The 19,368-nt window shown below is 37.2% G+C and overlaps 1 protein-coding gene across 1 annotated transcript; it reads right to left on the bottom strand.

Moving 5' to 3' along the window:
• Positions 1-1,173: 1,173 nt before the first annotated feature.
• On the bottom strand, positions 1,174-18,576 carry LOC110047083 (protein mesh-like). The gene is made up of 17 exons (XM_020752817.2): positions 17,978-18,576; positions 15,209-15,502; positions 14,938-15,072; positions 13,896-14,055; positions 12,486-12,737; positions 11,907-12,147; positions 11,015-11,205; positions 10,586-10,742; positions 9,789-10,000; positions 9,008-9,219; positions 8,332-8,551; positions 7,469-7,594; positions 6,757-7,032; positions 5,920-6,087; positions 5,068-5,253; positions 4,079-4,240; positions 1,174-3,518 (listed from the first exon to the last, which is right to left on the bottom strand). Exons 1-17 carry the CDS (start codon positions 18,179-18,181, stop codon positions 3,328-3,330), a joined length of 3,387 nt encoding a protein of 1,128 aa, XP_020608476.2. The 5' UTR covers positions 18,182-18,576; the 3' UTR covers positions 1,174-3,327.
• Positions 18,577-19,368: the final 792 nt, after the last annotated feature.

The following is a 19,368-nucleotide window of genomic DNA, read 5'->3' as shown; positions in this document are numbered from 1 at the left end:
TTCCCGGAGCCATATTGAGAGCGTCTTTCCGCCATGATTAGTTCAAAAGAGGACCGCACGTTTTTCTTTTCCATCCTGTAACCTCCACTGCGGTAAACAGGCGATGAACTAAGTAAGACGATTGCTCTATGCATTTCTGGTGTTCTTAATTAAAAATTGGAAATCATACTTCACGATTACCTTTTTTAGGGTTGGTTTTTATCCTTGTACTAACACGTGCGAAGAGCTTTGAAGGATGCATTAAATCCATTCCTACATAGCTGTTTTGGAGTCCCTATCGAACTCCACCCACAGATATCGCCCAGTGGATCGCAGCGGGGATGGTTTCTCATCTCCACAAAGTTCTTCTAATCTAGGGGAACTTGCATTTTGCCCATCTCTACTGAATTTCAGCATGGTCACACGTGCACAGTGATGGAATGGCGCAATACTCTAGTCATCAAACATTAGCTCCAGCTGATAATTTTCAAGAACCTCAATTATCCATGTGTACGTGACACTGACTAGGTAGCTTAAAGGAAATCCTAGACTAGTGAAGCTGTCGTTTGTACCACGTAGTACACCGTTTGTTGGGCATTCACTGACATTTAAAAGACAAGAGACATTACAGAATAAAAGCTAGAGCGATGGGAAATTTTTTCTCAGACATTGACTCGCATCTACAAAAAGAGAATTGCATGCTAACAAACAGGAAAGAGGAGGAAAGAAAAAAACAAACCTCAAATAATGGTATAAAAATTGTAAAAGATTACGGTTATGATTTATTTTTCTGGCATTTGATATCTGTATCATCTTTATTAGCCATGATGACCAGTAATAATAAAGCGAGGACTTGTAGGCATTCAGGGGGTCGTCTTTAGCGAATTTCTCATCGGAACGTTAATTTCGTTTTGTCATCTTTGAGAAAGATGACAAAAAGTTTAGCAGTCGCCATTTTGCTGACCATTGCCTCTGATCTGAACCAGAAGAATTGACTAATAAATGTACGGGAATCATTCACATTGAAAATATGTCGCCACGTCCAAATTGCTGAATTGTTGTAAAAACGGAAGAAGGAAACACATATATGTTCGTTTGCGAAAACCCACGGCGTTATCGCACAAAGGTGAGACCTGAGCCAACTAAGATCAGAAGTAATCACAAGAAAGAGAAAACAAACAGCGGTAACAAACATAACAAATAGATAACGCATGGTATATTCAACTTGACGTTCGTATGTTACAACACACATCTTCAGAAGTGACGGTTACAAAATATGACAAAATTTTAAAAGACTAAAACTAAAGTGACGTATTCAAGTTTTACAATTAGTTTTAAATAACCAGGTATTATAGTTAGTACTGTTATGTGGCTAGAAAATCTTTACCTCAACTTAAAATAAAACGATTTTACCTTTTAAAAAACGAACAATATTCTTCTTGATTATATGTACATCTGTGATTTATATATATTCAAAAAAGGTTAGCCACAGTGAAATGTACGTTAATCAATCTTTCAAGTCCCACAGTGGGACTTAATTTCTTGGAAAAGGAGGTTTAGAACTAAAATAGGATCTTCTATACTATATTCTATTCTATTATATTCTATATTCTCTATATTCTATATTCTATTCTTCTTATATTCTATCCGTTCTCGTACCTTTCATGCAAATTACAATATTAAAGTATTGAAAAGAAAAATGTGTATATAGCTTTTAGTATGATAGAAGTATGATAGAAGCATAAATAAGATTTAATTATTAAATCGATGATATAAAAGGAGCCAAATACTACTTTCGCCAACACATTTACTTTTTATGCAAAATCTGCGCCATCGATTTGACAATTAGACTACGAGTTCAAGTTTTCTATTCAACAATTAGATTATGAGCTCGAGATTTCTATCACGTGATAGTTCAACGAGGGCGCAGCCCGAGTCAGCTATCACGCATAGAAATCGACAGTGAATAACCTAATTGTTTTAATATAAATCTACAAGTCGTTTAAAACTTTATCTAAATCCTCTCCACACACACCTCGAAATCGTCAAGAAGCGGCCGTCATTTGGTCGCAACCGCAAACTGCTACGCTACTATCTACAACAGAATAGATAGCGAGTAGCGTAGCCAATCAGAGGACGGCATTCGTGGTAGTCTACTAGATTTATACTAAGAGCGAATGGTCAACGAGGCGTAGCCGAGTTCACTATCGCTCTTAAAAAACGAGAGCGAGTAGTCTTATTGTTTTAGTAGACATTCAAGACGATGGCGCTCGCTCGCTCGCTCAAAATGCATCTGCATTACAAGATTTTGTCATTAATTTGGTTTTATAACCAAAATAACACTACAAAACAAGCTAGTGGTCAGTCAGGCTTATGCCCCGTCAACGTTGTAACCATAACTGTTACCAGGTTCAGGTTCTCGGATATCACAGAGGAATAAATTGAAATGTAGACGCTACTAAAGTTATGCTCGATTATTTCAGCGCAATCTGTTACATAGCTCTAGCTATGGGAAGTTTCTTTCGCGTACATATACAGTTCGTGATACATGTATATATGAGGTGAAAAAGTCTCTTATTGGCATAGAAGCCATATAAATATGAATTCATACATTCATTGTCTAGCACACTCTAAAGAGAGCTTGTTATCGGTATCTATCAACCTGCAATATAACGGTTTAATTAGACTGCACCTTCTACACTTGCTAGTGTCATGTAAATATTAACTGCTGATATCTTCTTTTATCTTAAGGTCATTCCCCAGTATTGCATTGCGCATCCCTACTGCGCATAATTTCACGTGTGATAAGCGCGCGCGCATTAAAAAATGGCGGCTCTTTCTTTACAGCTGGACCTCGCCATAGAGGTAAATCGTCATTTTCTCGCAAACGAGTATGGTGACCTATCATTTTTTTCTGTTGTTTTGAATTGAGTAATAAATTTCTCTGTGTAAAATAAATATGGACCAATTCTCAGTGAAGAACAAAAAGCAATCGTCGGAAACATGAATTTAGCAAGCAATCGTAACTACAATCATGGTGCTATTATAAGGATTTATATGGGTATAAACAAGGTGCTTTTGCTCCTTAACGTTAACGAACATGGGAACCCCTCATTTTTATTTGAAAATTTTAGTTCCTATGATATAAACAATCGATAGGCAAAGTTTCACAAAAATCTCAGTGCAGGTTCTACTTCAGCGGAATGACCTAAAGTTATGTAGTTATTATTGTTCACTTGTACAGACGTTTATGACACGCTGCAGCTGTAGTGTTGTTGCTACTTTTCTTCGTTCCTGTACCGACAAATCCGCCAGAAACATCAAGTTAAAGCTTGCCAAATTCACAGCTCAAACTGATATCTCCTCCTGGGCTTCCGCCGGCTTCTTTTGTACTTGAGTAGCTTTCCGCCTGCGATGTTTGCGCACCAGGTAGATTGTCACCACAACTACAATAATTGTGATGATAATAACTACCACTCCGATCACGATAACAAGGCGTGGAATGCCCCTCTCACCTGCAGGGTCTCTCCTGGCCTGCTCTGTAAGTTCATAAAAGTAATATGTTAGGCTAGATGCACTAAGACATCAGGCCTACGTAACGGAAAAGAGTAGTCGATCATTTAGGCCCAATTGTGTTGCGTGTTTCTCGACATCTGCAACTAACGCTTTGTAATTAATTTGCACAACAAATTGTACGCTGTTCCACCTCCTCTCCCCTCTATTTTTTACATTGATGTTTTAGATTTTTGGTAAATAAATGACTAAATCAATCAATCAATCAATCAATCAATCAATCAGTCAATCAATCAGTTAATCAATCAGTCAATCAATCAGTCAATCAATCAGTCAATCAATCAGTCAATCAATCAGTCAATCAATCAGTCAATCAATTAATCAGTCAATCAGTCAATTGATCGATCATTGAAGGTTTTCGGTGATTCCCCTTCCTGTATTTAAATATTTGACCCATCTTTAATACATTTGAACTGCCAAAAGAAACAATAGCACTACTTTTAATATCTTCTCTTCAGTTCCTTGCCCCTAAGTGGGGGCCTTATTAGCCATGCATGCGAAAATGACCAGCATCGAAACACTGTACCTCTGCCACATGAAGGTAGCGTTCCATTCAGTAACCCGTTTGGCAAGCAGCTTATGGCATTGGATCCAATCAGATTGTATCCTTCATTACACCTGATCACGAGATCACCTTCATTTCCAACGAGAACTTTGGCATTAGCTATACTTACTTGGGAGCAGTTTCCTTAATAGACAAAAAAAAAAAAATCACACTTAGAGGAGCCAGCTTCTACGCAAGACCTTGTAACCAACATGCGGTGTGCTGGTTGCATAACTGAAGAACAGTTTGGTGGTTGTTTAATTTCTCGGTTATTCTTCTCATAAAGAGTGTTTTCACTCACGTGGCCAGAAGCTATGACAATTCATTGGAACAAAAGGAAGTGTATACATGAGAAAAGAGTTCCACTCACACAGGACGGATGGGGCACACAAAATGGCTGCCGTTTGACTGTTTTGGTGCACCAATATAGCTGCCGTGGCGTGGTGTGAAAACACTCAATATGTGCCATGTCATTGCTTCGTAATGAAATCGAAACGGACAGGATGACGTCCCATAAGGCTACCATGTCTCAAGAGTCTTACAATAAATTGGAAACTTTGGACGCTTCAAATATATACTACGAGGAAGGAGTGTTTTGAAGCAGTTACTACTACCCAGGATATTTTGCACGGACGGACCATTATTTTTTGGCCGATTTGGGAGGGGGGGGGGGGGGGGAATGGTGGGCAATTTGATGGGTAATAGCTTGTGCAAGAATTTTTCTAACATCCAAAATAGGTCCTAGAAAGTAGAAAGCACTTGCTCGATTTTTTTTAGCAGTTTTTGCTGTGCAGGATTTTTTGTTTTTGAGAATTGCCAACCCCCCTCCCTTACGGACTGTAGCACTGAAGCTCACAAGTGTGGTTCGAACTCGACTCATTTATAACAACAATAAAGGGCGCTCTGATGTCCAAAACAAATAAGTCAAAACATATCAGTCAGTAGTATCATGAGCATCCTTTTTAACTCACGCCTTTGGCAAAAGGGAACTTTTCCACTCCAGAAACCATCTTTACCACACACCACTTCCTCGTTCCCGATGAGCGTGAAAGGCCAGTCACACTTGAATTGGTATCGATCACCAAGCATGCTTCCTTGACCATGAAAGTTGCCGTTAGGAAAAGAAATCTCAGTCAACGGCTTGCAGGTAGTTGACACTGATAGGCGAAATAAAAAAAGACATTCTACAACACTTCAGCTTATTGAAAATTGATACGAAATTTCAAGGTAATTACGACAAAATCAGCTTTTATTATATTACACAAAGATAACACCATATCGCTGGAATGGAATCCTCCTACTGCTTGAGAACCCATGGCCATTAACAAAGTAAAAACCAAAAGGTCATAGGCCTTCGTAATGGTGTAGGATGAAACCAAAGGCGAAGGCTGCCTGCTAATTGAATTTTTGTTTTAACATAGTAAATAGTTTCATCCTGAGTGTTTGTAGCTAGTCTAGAGTTATAGTCCTCGTGAGGGAAGTTTTGCAACTGAGAAGTTTGACTGACAGTCAATTTGCACAACCTGAGCAGAAGTCATCGTCAGAGTCGAGTGAAAAGTGTTAGTCAGTCTGATGTGTTGAATTGACTGGTCAATTTAACCGTGATGTTATTGATTGTAAAACTTGCTGTCTTCTTGTAAGTTTAGGTCCATCACCAGCTGAAATTTCCTCTCAAACTACATGAATTCTGGTCAGTTTTACCCGAGAAAAGTTGTTATAATAGACTATAATGCATGACAGACCAGGAAGCCTTCTTTAATGGCAACAAAGCAACATTTATTTGTACTGGTTATTGCAAATTAACATTTTATAAAATCACTGACCTCGATAGCAGGTAGGTTTTGATCCATACCAGAACCCTCCACGGCAAGAAATTGTATTTTTACCAGCCATTACGTAGCCCTGGTTACATGTAAAGGAGTGAGTTACAAGGTCACCTGTGACGTTCGTTTGTACCGATCCTCCCACAAGGCTTAAAGTTACACTGCATCCTAGATGGTAACACGAAAGATTATATGTAAACTATTTCACTGAAAAAATTACATTTTACGTTGCAAAGTCCAAAATGTCAATATAGAAATGTTCGTCGTATCTTGACCAAAGAATTGGTAGCCACTCTCCCCGTTAACCAGAGCTCAGTTTTGAGTCTTGACGCTAATCAGACCGATCGCTCAAACCTGGCTGATTTTAACCACGTTCTCGTGTTCGCAGTAGATCGTGTAATCTTCTGAATATCCCCTGATGCCGTTCGTCCTCTCAGCAACGTTCATTTTCCTAACGTGGATGAAAATTGTGGAATAATCTTTCTAATGACTGAGAATGTGAACATTTTCAGGTGCCGTCTGGAATGAACTGGGTGCGTTTTTAAGTAAAAAAGCGATGATTGGGAAAAAATTTTTGATTGTACTTTTTATATGTAAATGAAACTCTAGTGTATATTAGCTATTCTGTACTTTTATATAATATTAAAGCTAAATTTTGTGGCTGAAATGCCCAGATTGGGAGTTGCAAATCAATTTATGTATGACTGAATGCGTGTATGTAGATGTGTTACCGTATCTCGTCGCGACTAGGGAGGTAATCAGGACAGCATGGGATCAGCTAGTCCATGCATGGTAGGTTATATCTAATATTTTCTTAGGTCACTTCAACATTCTCACCTTCGTCGTGGAGGTCCCTTTTCACGCCCAATAGCCATTCCTGAAACTCCTTGGTAGCTTTACCAACATCTAACCTTCCGGTGACTGCGATGTCGAATATGCACTGGAATGATTGCTCGCACGTCATTAGTGCTCTTTTTCTTTCTCCATTGTTCATCTTGGCGATGATAGGATCATAGCTCTCCATGAACGTTGGAACATAAGAAGTGTCGAAATAGTCCTCGTGCATTTTTCCTTGATTGTAGGTGAATAGGGAATCACTTTTTTTTGTAGCCCCTTAAAGAAGGAATTAAAATATTTAAAAATAAAAAATGGTATAAGCTAAGTGTTTTGATTGTTCTCTTTGCTAGCTTCGTCGTTTCTTTCTCTTTTTTTTTGGCTTGCGTTTATTTACCGTTTCGACAGGTTATTCAGGCGAAGCCTCTGTCAGATTTCATTCACTTTCAACTGTGAACATAAAAATGCAACTAGTCCGGGGAAGTTAAGACAGCATAGTTGTACCACGGTATCTCAAACTTAGTTAGATCGAATACCCTGCTCATGGATCTGCTTTTTCAATCATTTTCTTTCGGATACTTCGACCAACCGCCATCTCGAGAGAATTGTTGTTGCCCTCAAGAGTTTGAGTTAGGGGAGTTCAACTGTTTAAGATAAATTCTGTACTAGGTCTCTCTCTTTCATGAAAGTTCAGATTATTGTATAGAAAACTTACATCGCTGGCCAAACTCATGATGTATTTCGGACATGGTAGAAGCTGTGTTAAGAAATACTTTGTTCGGTAGAAGATACTCTTTGTCAACGTTGTCATCCCAATAACCAAGAAGTCCATTCGTTTTACCTACAAAGATGTGAGACAGGTAAGCTTTGGCAGGAAAACGCATTATTGGCAATGATTATAGATTATTGACCATTAATTATTAATTATATTATCTTAATCTTATGCATCTTCGGATCTGCCACAAATGCAAAAAACCAATCCAAAACTGAATAGCTGTTCTAGATCATTTTATTTTATTTGGAAGTAGAAATCGTTATGGTTGTTATAAGAAAACGCGGTTTGGAAAGGGACGTCAGTGCTACCAACGACAAAAAGTGGAAACAACAGAAGGAAGCTTATTAATATACACTATTTAACGCGGAGCACCTCTTCTTTTGAGTATTACAGTGATACATTTGAAAAAATACATGTGTTTTAAAGGAAGCCTCTGCAGCAAAAAGCTTGCTCTATAATGAGATTTGATTTTGATGCATATTTTTTTATTGGAGCTAAAAATTCCATTTTTTTAACTTGGTGTGATAAAATAATCCAATTTTCAACTTAAAAATATTCATTCAATAAAAGTTACTGTTATGCTTTTTTTTCAGGTTTATGGACCAAACCGCAGGCGAGGTCCATAAACCTACGAAGAAGGAGCGAGACCAATATTCTCCAATACGAACCGAACAAGCTAGTTCAATAACGTATTTATTATATTGACTCATGAACATTATAGGCGTCACCATAAGCATGGCTGATTTTAGATATTTCAGAAGTCATGCAGTAAGCAGATGACGCACTTGAATCTCAGAACGTACCCTTAAAGTCGACAGGAACCGCTACTGCCATCTGCAGGGCTGCAGCGCTTTCTACATACACAGTGATGCCAGAGCTGAAGGCAAGTATAACTCTTGGGTAGCTTCCTCGCGTCGAATTTCTAATGAACACTCCTGCAGATTGCAATTCGTGGTTATGCTCGATAACGCTTGGAATTCCGTCTATAAGAACTTCTATTAGTTGAAGCTCATTTCGTTGAACCTAAAAAAATAGCGTTTATATTTCATGATTTTACAGTGGCTTGCTCACGACACATGCATGATCCGGCAAATTTTAAAACTGCCAGAACGCTCTTTGGAGAACGCTTGACTTGAGTAATGGAGAAAAATTAAACATTTGATGTTGGGTGGTTTGTGTTAGTAACGGGTCAAGAGTGAAGGAAAAAGTTTATATTGCCCTTGCAAGAAAGTCAACCCTCGCACTCATATTTAACAGGTTAGCGTGCGGTTAATTCCGAATTACAAAATGTAGATAGATCAAGCCCGCCATGAAACCACCTGAGACGACACCAGTTTGTGATTACAGCTAAAAGGTTGACTGCAAGCCCGTTGAGGTTAAAATTATTGCTTAAGTTCGTCCAAACTCCCTCTCATGTGTGTGTATAAATGAACTTTTTCCATGGTTGGAAGACTCACACTAAAGGGAATAGTGACTCACTTGAATCAAGCTACCACCTTGCTGCGTCATTGCGAATGCAGTAAATACTGTGGCCGGTGATTTTCCATTTTGTCCACCGTTCAAAGGTTGCATTCTTCCTTGAAGAACGAACTGACTGTTGTTGACGCTAAGAACTGTATACTCGCCAAATCCATTAAACGTATACTCCACGCCATCAAAGGATATGATGTGAGGATCACCAAATGACGCTCCTAATGGAACAAACATAATAGTCAATTGAAAATCAAGAGAATAAGAATGAATTGAGAGAGTGAATTGAAAGGGAGACAGGAAATCCGAAGAAATTAAAGTTCAAACTTTCACAAAGCACACTATATATGGATTTTTCGACCAAAGTAACTGAGAATCTGGCTATCTGGGTGGGGCTTGTTTCGAAACTTAGCTGTCGCTTTTGTTGCTGTTTTTTAAAATTTTGGCTTGTTATCACGGAGGAAGAATTATTATCTATTCTTTTATTATTTTGAACAATTTATTATTAATTTAACAGTTATTAAGCTAGTAATGAAATCTCTTTATAAAAATTCACGATCGATGAATTTACAGAGTGTGGCTAAGGTATGCTGTGACTTTTCTCAGTTTTAGTTTTTACTTTCATGTTTTTTTTCTTTCTTTTTTTTTTTGTCGTTGAACTGTTGTTTAAATGTAGTGTAGAAATCACATAGATTTGTCGAGGCATTATTACTTCACTGAAAAATTCTCAACTGTCAATGATTTTATTTTACTGAGTCTACAGAACGGCACTAAATCATTCTTTACTTACCAATATTTGGAGGAATGTATAGCGATCCAGATGTCAACAGCTCCTGGTACTTGAAACAGTTGTCTGAAAACATGCAGCATTCTAGGTAAGGCAAGAAGTCCTCCTTAAAGAGTGCAAATATTGAGTTCTTTGGATCGGTGATTCCACTAAGAGGTCCTGCAGTCAACTCTCCTTCGTTGTCATAGCAACATTTCCGTTGTAATCCTCTAACCCTAGGAACCATACAGAGAAACGAACGTTAGTCGGTTCATACTAAGTATGTCTGCAAGTGTTCATGAATCTTTCCATAAGACATTGCTGGGTTGTAAAAAGAGAACAACTTAACAAAACACACTGTAACATTAACAGCTAAAACAGGAAGGAAGAGATTGTATTTCTACTATTTTTGAAATCTTGGTCAAAATCATTCAATATATGAGCAAGCAAGAATGAGGTACAAGGGAGTTAATATCCCGTATACATGTAGGTCTTACTCTCAAGATAATCCTTGTCGAATAATTCTTTACTATGCCCTGTTTTCGAAATCCCAGGAGGATTAGAAATGGCCAATCCACACTTCGCTAGCACGAGCGGCTTTGCGCAAATTTCTGCCCCCAATGAAAACCTCCACGCAAAGTATATAGGCACATCTTTGTCAGAAGAATAGGGTACCGAGTTTAAAAATAACTCCAATGGTATAACCTTGATAACAAGGGTCAATATTGAGATTAAGTTTCTGACCCTTCATGCCCTCATAGGCATGGGGGTGAAACTAAAACACTAAGACAAAACACTTATGGCACTGTACTGATCCACACCAGAAGGGTTGCGTCTTGTAACATATGTCCACATTTTTGTAATAGATCTTACACAGGGGTAAGATCTGTACATCGCACAGCTCGCAGAACACAAAACGTCCCATATCCGCTTCCATCTGCCGTCGAGTCTTTGGGCAAGGAGTCAACGGTCCATAACCTGCCAAGTTAGAGAAAACTCATTTAAAAAATTACAGCCTTATAAATTATATTATATTCATACTTAAAGGAGGATAACCTAAATTGTGTTTGATTCATTATGCACTGCGATTGAAGTTCGTGTAATATAAAGTCAAAAAAGGATAGAGGTTTTCTCTTTGAGGAATACAAACCCTACTCGTCCCTAGATTTTTTAGGTTGTTTTTTTTTTTGCGCAAAGTACTGTCCGTGTTGTTGTTGCTGTTTTTATTTATTATAATTATTGATACTCGCCTTCCATAAAGGACAAATTATTTTCTTGGCTTCTTATCCAGTCTGTGCAGCTTTTATTGGCCAGCGTTTCATTGGTTAAATGGAAGAAATCACTTCCAATCCACTCCTTCGACACATATTTGTAAAAAGCATTGTTCTGTAAGCTTCGGACAAGAATCGTGTGTAACAATTTTGGTGCACTGTGGTCCTTCCTAATGAAAATAACACGCGCAATTGAGTCGTCAAGAAGAGGTAATCAGAATCACCTTTCTTTTACGATGGTGCCGTGTAAAGGTTGCACCACTGAGGTCCTTTACCGGTCTACGAAATAACTGATTCAATAGCTATGTGACGGATGATAGAGCTGATAACATCGACTGGACAGGACTGATAGTTGACCTACACACTTGATGATTAACTTAAGGAACTGCTAGTAGGGGCTTTATTTTACCTTTTTGTGTGTGTTTAAATAATGCAGCAATTCAAAGAATATCGATGAATTACGACGCTGCAGTATCTTCAATAACGACACAACACACTCTTCCGGCAGTGTAATTCCAAGTTACTTCGAGTTCTTCATTCCGTACACATTACTAACTTCTGAATTTATCACATCACGCCTACTGTTAGTGATGTTTTTCAAACCTTTCACGTGTGTTGGGCAAGTGTATTGGTTTTAGTTGGACGTAACAGTCAGCTCTAGATGAGGGTAACCAGTGAAAAAGAATAGCTAATGTTTTACGCGGCCTGACGTTTCCCCAACATAACACCTTAAAAATTCCACAAAAGTGAAACTTTTTTTCTTGGTTATCCGGAATTTCTCTGTTGGACATTGAAGTAGTGAAAAATAAATCAACTTTCGGCTTTTATTACCAAATAAATTGAAAAGACGTCTGTCTTGTTATACACCCACCTCAAAGTCTCCATGTTTGGCAGATCAAACTCAGCTTTTCCTGTATTTAGTTGGTCGCTGACGACAGTGATATTGCTGTGAACTTTGATTCCTTCTTGACTATCAAATAAATTTATGATTTCCACCATTACGTGCTCTACCGCCAACTCTTGGGAATCCCAAGAGATGCCAACGCGGTTACCAAAGGTCCAGAGTTTAGGGTCGCCTCTTTGTATGTATGCATCATAAAAATTGGGAGGCTCTGGAATCCAAGAAAAGCTTTGTGAAACGCGTTTTCCATGAAAGTATTAATTAAAGTTATGATTATGAAAGCGATTTAACTTGAACAAACCTGGCCAACTGGTTTATATTTAGAAGATGGGAATCCAACGTCCCTCCACGTGTATTATATCAATCCATTGAGAAATTTTTCTAATAATTGATACTCATAGAATAACTATATATCTAAAATTTCACGTACAATACAATACGTATAGTTCAAATGTGTTAGGTACAATTATTCAGCCAAGCAATATGCCAAGTTTTTTTTATATTACATAGCTGTTCAAAAATCAACCTTATATCATTGATTAACCTTACCTATAAGGAACACTTGTGCCATCTTTAAGTTAACATCATCAGTGGAATAAAGAAAAAGGGTGACCTCTTTACTCGTTGTTGTCAAAGGAACAGAACAAACAGCTTTAGTTTCGTTGATTCTACGCCCTGTTACGGTGCCTAGTTCACCAAAATCACATCGAACTTCAGCACCAGGACGATAGCAAAGACCACTTATGAGAAGATTGGTCCCACTGTCTACTCTTCCAATGGTCGGATGAATTGATAAAGTTCCTAACAGAGAGAAAAAGAAAGATACCGAGATATTTCCATTAAACAATTAGATTGTGAGTCCGAGATTTCTACCGCCCGATATTTAAGTAATCTATTATTTCAGTAATCTATATTTAAGCAAGTAATCTAATTGTTTTAGTATAAATCTACTAGTCGTTCAAAAACTTAATCTATATCTTCTTCAAAGATACTTCGAAGACACAAAGAAACGGCCCTTAACGTACGCTGCTACGCTACTCACTAACTACAACAGAATAGACAGCGAGTAGCAACGGCACCAACAAGAACCTTTTTGGTACTTTTCCAGGTTCAAGTACCTTGTAAAAAAACTGAACTACACCCTCCTCTTTCTGCGGTATTATATTTATAAGAAAAAGCTCCAGAATGACTCACCATTTCTACTTTCCGACTTTATCAACAAAGTTAAATACAAGTATAAACTTGAAAAAATTATTTAATAATCGTAAAAGCTCCTCCATCCGCTGTTCTTTAGATTTAATATAATTGTAATATAAGTATGATTGTACAGAAAGATTTGTTTTATGTTATTGTAAAAATAGGCTTAGAATAAGTGACGTAATAAGTGTCGAAAACAAAAGATATGACAGGCCTACACAGACGCCCTTCGTGAATTGCGATAGCGATGCATTTTAGCCTTCAATTAAATTTTCGCTCTAACTATCGTATCTTTTAGAGATTTGCCTCTCTCATATAATATATAATCTGTAATTGACACCTTCGTCACCAGATATACTTAGTAGTAAGTCGTTGTCTGATATCATAGTTGCTTCAGTAGGACCGCTCGGTTTCGATTCTTCACGAATCTCTTCAGCTGCTGTTTGAGGCGTGACAACTTTAAGTTGAAAAAATATATATATATATATATATATATTGAAATATAAATATTAGTAAAAATGCGTAAATGCTCATGCGAGAAGTCTTGATTTGATTTCTTTAGAATTCATTCTATTTATCCCTTGCCCTCGATAAAACTCTTAAAGTTTTATTTCCCTACGCCTCGAAGCCGTCTAAATAGGCCTATCAAAACCTGAGAGGACAAAAATTATTTAATGAAAAGAAGCAAAATAAAGACTTCTGAAAACGACTTCTAAGGACTGCGCGGCAGAGCACCTCAGTCAAACATACTGATCAACTTACCCTTGCTTTCGCACATATTTTCGTCAATCTTTTTGACGTCATCAATTCTAAATAGCCATACGCCTGGTTGGCCGCAGTTACTTGTATTTACGAGGCCCAAGATGCCGTCCGTTCCAGATACCGACAACTTGTGGTAAGAATATTCGTAAATAAAGCCAATCTATTGAAAAAAACAAAACTTTAAGCTGCGGTTCTCACTAGTGCATAAGCAGACTCAGGCCCCATCCATCCATACCAATGCGTTTGCGTTTGACTATGCATACTTCAGGTTTGATGCGTTTAATGTTCGCTTATCGTCCAGTAAAACGCCCGAAAACGCTAACGAAAACGGAGACTTTAGAATTTAAATGTTTCATAAGTGGAGTGTTTTGAAATTGCACCGTCTTGAAAACGCTCCGGTGCTAATGTTTCTAAGGAAATTAAATCATTTTGACCTAAGAGGATTGCTGTTAACACCTTGCTGAGATTGTGTATCTGTTACTTATGCTTTTTTTCTGTGCGCTAGTGAAAACCAGCATTTTCATATACTGGACGCTTCCGGTTTTATCATGCATTCATGATATTGAACTCGTCTTACATGACTGTGTTTCAAATATCCCTTGTAGCTTCCCTATCGCGACGGTTTACGCGAAACTTTGCAAATGAATCTCTAATGCTATAAAGAGTCTGAATTTTTTGGGTGCCGAGTTAATCTTAGCAGCTTGGTCAAGATTAAATGAAATGTACTTTCTGCTGCATGGAAACATAGTTAGAAACTATGATGGAAAGATGTAACCCAATATAAAGACACTCCTTTCAAATTAATAGCCTGCTTTATGGCTTTAGGAAAAGCAAGAGAGCAACCATGTTTCGTTTGATTTTCCGAATATCAGAACATATGAGATAAGAAACAATTCCTTAACCGACTGTACTTCATTGGAGTAAACTTTTCAAAAAGTGATGTCCCATTTTAGTTCCAAATTTTGCAACTGTGCTTTAAATTAAATATATCAACAATAAATTATTTTAAACTAAGTTGTTAAAAAAATTACTGGAAACATACCTGAGCTGGTTTTCCCCCTAGACCATTACTCATTGCCCCATTCAATGTGTCACTCGTCCATGAAAGATTATCGTATATGTAACCAGCAAATGACATAACTCCATCACTTGTTATGAAAACTTGAAATGTGTTTCGCTAAACAAAGACATAAAGAGAACGTCTAAATAAGTCTTCAAGTTCTGCGGTACCTGCGATCATAGTTCTGCGATGTGGTACACATTGCAACTTTGGAGCTCATTTCCCAAGAACACACAACCCTGGTGGAACTTACGTTCTGTGTGTATATACCGCTGGCTGCATAGAAAGTTACTTCATCCCATGTGACGATAACTACCCAGCTTGCCATATATCCTGTGTAACGTGGAAATGCCCTGATCACGTCTCTTGTTGCCCGGGAAACGATTGCATCATCAGTTGTTTTTCGGTACCAGACTCTACCGCCTCTTTCTGTGTATACGTCAGCCCAGTACGGAGCTGCTGCAAGAGCTTCATTGGTCAGCGGAAATAATGCTGGTGATTGGTCGTTCAAAGTAGAACCAAACGAAATGAGTCCATTTTCGTGAACCTGAAAAGATCGAAGAAAGACCAATTAACTCTAAGGAGCTTGCCTGTCATAAAATTTATTGAGCACCCAGATCAAGTTTGAATTTGCGGAGTTGGGTTTTAAAGATTGAGGAAAAGAGTAGAGCCTCTACATAAACCTTGAAGCAAGAACGAGAAACAGCAAAACACTAAACCAAGCCAGTTTGGTGTGAGGAGAGTGATCTGTTTCATGCGATGAACGAAATATACTAAAACCGCCACTTAATAAAACTCCACTTATGAAAAAAGTCCATTTGCCATTAATTACATTTCCACTTACTACCTTCTCATTCATTTCTATGTATTTATTAATTCTCATTATGTGCGGGATTTTCTGATGTTATGCGCGGTTCAATGTGTATTTCGTATTAAGAATTCGACTACGTCAAGGCAATTATGATTTAAACAAAAATTGATGCGTTGAATCCCCAGGTTTGGAGTCATCTAGAGCACAACAAAACAATTAAGTAAAAAGTTTCTTGGTCCTTATAACGCATGTTGCTAATTTTAGAATATCATTTTAAACCATTTTTCTTCACTGTCATATTTTCTTCTGCTACATAACCGCCATAACAGTCCTCGTGTTTTACTGGTACAGCCAATTTCTCTGAGTGCTTTTATCTGGAGAGTGCCAGACTTTTCGTGGCATATAAGGGAAATTATTGTTCAAATCTACTTGTTTAATGATACGCTAATGCTATTTATTTTTAATTTGCATGCTATCTTATGAGTTTTAAGTTAATTACAAGAGCGAATTAAAATAATTCAACAACAGGTTCCCTGTTTTTGAATATTTACAGCTCAGGCACGCATACTTGAGGATGAATATCATCGCATTGTTTTTGCACATAATTAAAAAATAAACAATGGATATTTTCACTTTGCGTCGATAGTCTTCACAAAAGTATATATATTGTTGTAGAGATTTAAATAATACCCACAGCACCTCAAGGTTGTTTAGTTTGCTTCTTGTTAAGGTATTTCTAATTCACTTCCCTGTTCCGTTTTTGCGGTCACAAATTTAAATCCATTAGCTACTTGATGAGCTACTTCACCTAATCAGCTACTCATCTTAAAAGTGTTTTTCGTGTCTTCATAAATAATAAATAACACCATTAATGGCCTCTCGCATTGATGATTTTGAAATTATGCCACATTTGGATTGGAAGCCATTGAAACACTTAACGGCCAGAGTACATGTAACAATATTCGCCCTAAATTTTCTGTAACACCATCGTATCTGAATCAATTGTGAAAGGGCCGCATACCTAAATGATCTCTCGGGCACGTTCTGGTATTCCCACGATATATTTACTCGTCAATGTATTTAAGTCATTGAAAACAATGATCTACTAACTTAAGGTGTGTAACAAAGAAGTCAAATTTCAAAGTGACTCGATCGATTAATTTATATTTAAGGCCATATTTTGTACATGCTTGTCTTAAGATTTTCCAAATTTCAGTCGAAAAGGTGACCTTCTGCATTAAATTCTGTTGAAGAAAAACTTGGTAATCTGAGTGTCAAAATAAAATACCCCCGCCCCAGCGACACTGAAAAAAATGCGCCGGTACCCGCTTTCTATTCTCTTCTTTATAAATACCAATAGCAAGTTATTATCGTTGTGACACTGAGACTGATTCTATGATTAAGAACCGCGATGGCTAGTTGTAAAACAAACCTGACACTATATTTATAATTCCTTTTATAGAAAGATAACTTTATACCGGAAGGTTATACATTTCTGTTCAAAATAACCAACAATTCTTGGTCAGTGTTAATAAAGTAATATATTCTTTTACCTCCAAACAATGTTGTACTTTAAAAGCGGACAAATCGTGAGATTTTAATGGCTGTTACGAGTTTTTAAGAATAACCTTGCTGAGATGAAAGCCAGATCAATTCTAAACAAGTTAAATTATTTATCTTGCACTTTATGAAAGTGTTGCTTCCAAGAATTTTCTAGAATTCGTAATGAAGGTAATTATTTCAAAATTGAAACTCGTGAGGCAGTTAGTAGAAAACAGAAAATAACTTAAGACGCAATTTTTGCTTTCAACGACATCGAAATATATAATGAATAGTAAAACGGAACATCAAAATGCGTGATTTATAAGTGCTTATTCCAAAATTTGTTAGCTAGTGTCAGCTTAGAAACTGATGTAGGAATTAATATTTTCTACAGTTAATAAGCAACATCTAGACTTCAACTAAGTTCCATATAGGGCCTTGGTTATTTTAAACTTAGGAAGAAACAACAAAACAAACAACCACTGACTAATGGGCATATTCCCCTCTGTAGTAAAATGATTCCAAGACCAAACTTGTTTATAGATAATGAAAACGAAACGCAGGCGGCAAATTAATCCCAGGATAAAATGAATGTTAATCAACTTCAACTAAACAGTTGGAACGCGAATATTCAAACGTTTAGAGGCTGTTTTCGCAGCTAATACTTACATATATAGTACTGACATTCAATCCAAAGAACCAAAATGGCGGTGTTGATATGGCGTCTGAGCTCACGTCATCTTTAACAGGTAAATGCAAATCGTCAACGTCTTTTCCAAATGGATACAACTTCGAGGAGTACGAACCACCGACAGGGTCCAGAAATATTGCGACGAAGAAAAATATGATGATGAGTTTAAGAAGTGTGGTCATGATTAATACGTTGTAGGTTGTAGTCTTTATACTTCAGTTCAGCGAGGGCACACGTCGGAGCCATTCATAATCACGTCTCGGTGTTCAGAAGGCCTCAGAGAAATGCAACATTTCGCTGATAAATACACGATGTTCAAAGCTCGAAAATTATTTTACCCGTGCCTGCTGTGAATGCAAAGCCGAAAATGATCAGAACCACAAACCGTGCTTCAATTGATTAAATGTTGGTTGGTCAAATACGAATGACGCTTGCACATATAAAAAGTCATTCACGCGAGTAATTAACATGAGGGTAAGATACTAGAAATTGAACACCGCGTGGTCAAAACCAGACACTTCCTAAAAATATCGTCAAATAAAACTGAGCCATGACTATCACTTGTATTGCAGTGTAATTTACATCCGAACGCTTATAATTGACATTTGAATTGATAAAATATTTCTGTGTTTATTTTAATATTTCAAATATTTGACAAACCACCTGTTTAATATTGCTTTTCTGTTTAGTCTCTTTTTAACGTTTGCTTATGTACTTTTTCCTGAGGATACAGAATAAATCAGTGATAACTTTGTGGGAAAGTGCGAAGCTCCTTTGTAAAAATCATCTTCACTACTGTTAAATAGAGTATGTTGGAGCCTTAAGCAATGCAAGTTGAGATTAGAAAGAAAGACAAAAATTTAATTTATTTCAAAAGTATTAAAACTCGTAATGCATTCAAAACATGGCGACACATAATTATGAATATATAACATAGCAGTGAATGTTTGCGGTGAAAACCGACTTATTACTAGAAGGAAGATAAAATAAACATAGATCTTTTTCTTTCTCGTAAGTAAAAGTTGACACCTTTTTAGGACAGGTAAAGAAAACAAAATGTCAAAAATTAAAACATTCTGAGTGCTTCTTACGTAGTTTACAAAACATACTCATTGACAGAAAGCTCAGTATTTCAAAACAGTTGGGGATGGGTAAACGAATCTAATAAAAACATGATAATGGTACATGCAGGTATAAGCTAATAGCGTACCGTCCAACTACCTTTTAAATAATACGAACAAAAAACAGCAACATCAGCATGAAACTCAATTTGTATACAAATAATAACACTGACCCTTTTAAGGTGGGCTAGGAGGCATGCATTAATTTAAAATGACGGTTTGGCGGCATATCAAACGCGGTAATTTCG

Source organism: Orbicella faveolata, unplaced genomic scaffold (genome assembly GCF_042242905.1).
Source record: "Orbicella faveolata isolate gen_17 unplaced genomic scaffold, um_ofav_v1 contig_1, whole genome shotgun sequence".
In the NCBI taxonomy this organism is placed as follows: Eukaryota; Metazoa; Cnidaria; class Anthozoa; order Scleractinia; family Merulinidae; genus Orbicella; species Orbicella faveolata.
This window is presented reverse-complemented; position numbering and strand designations above follow the sequence as displayed.

What these genes read in the sequence shown, in the direction of transcription:
- LOC110047083 (XM_020752817.2), bottom strand. Translation starts at nt 18,181, where the DNA reads ATGACCACACTTCTTAAACTCATCATCATATTTTTCTTCGTCGCAATA. An exon ending in AAGGGACCTCCACGACGAAG is followed by an intron (nt 6,088 to 6,756) that starts GTGAGAATGTTG and finishes GTTACCATCTAG; the next exon opens with GATGCAGTGTAACTTTAAGC. An exon ending in AGTTCCCTTTTGCCAAAGGC is followed by an intron (nt 4,241 to 5,067) that starts GTGAGTTAAAAA and finishes TTGTCTATTAAG; the next exon opens with GAAACTGCTCCCAAGTAAGT.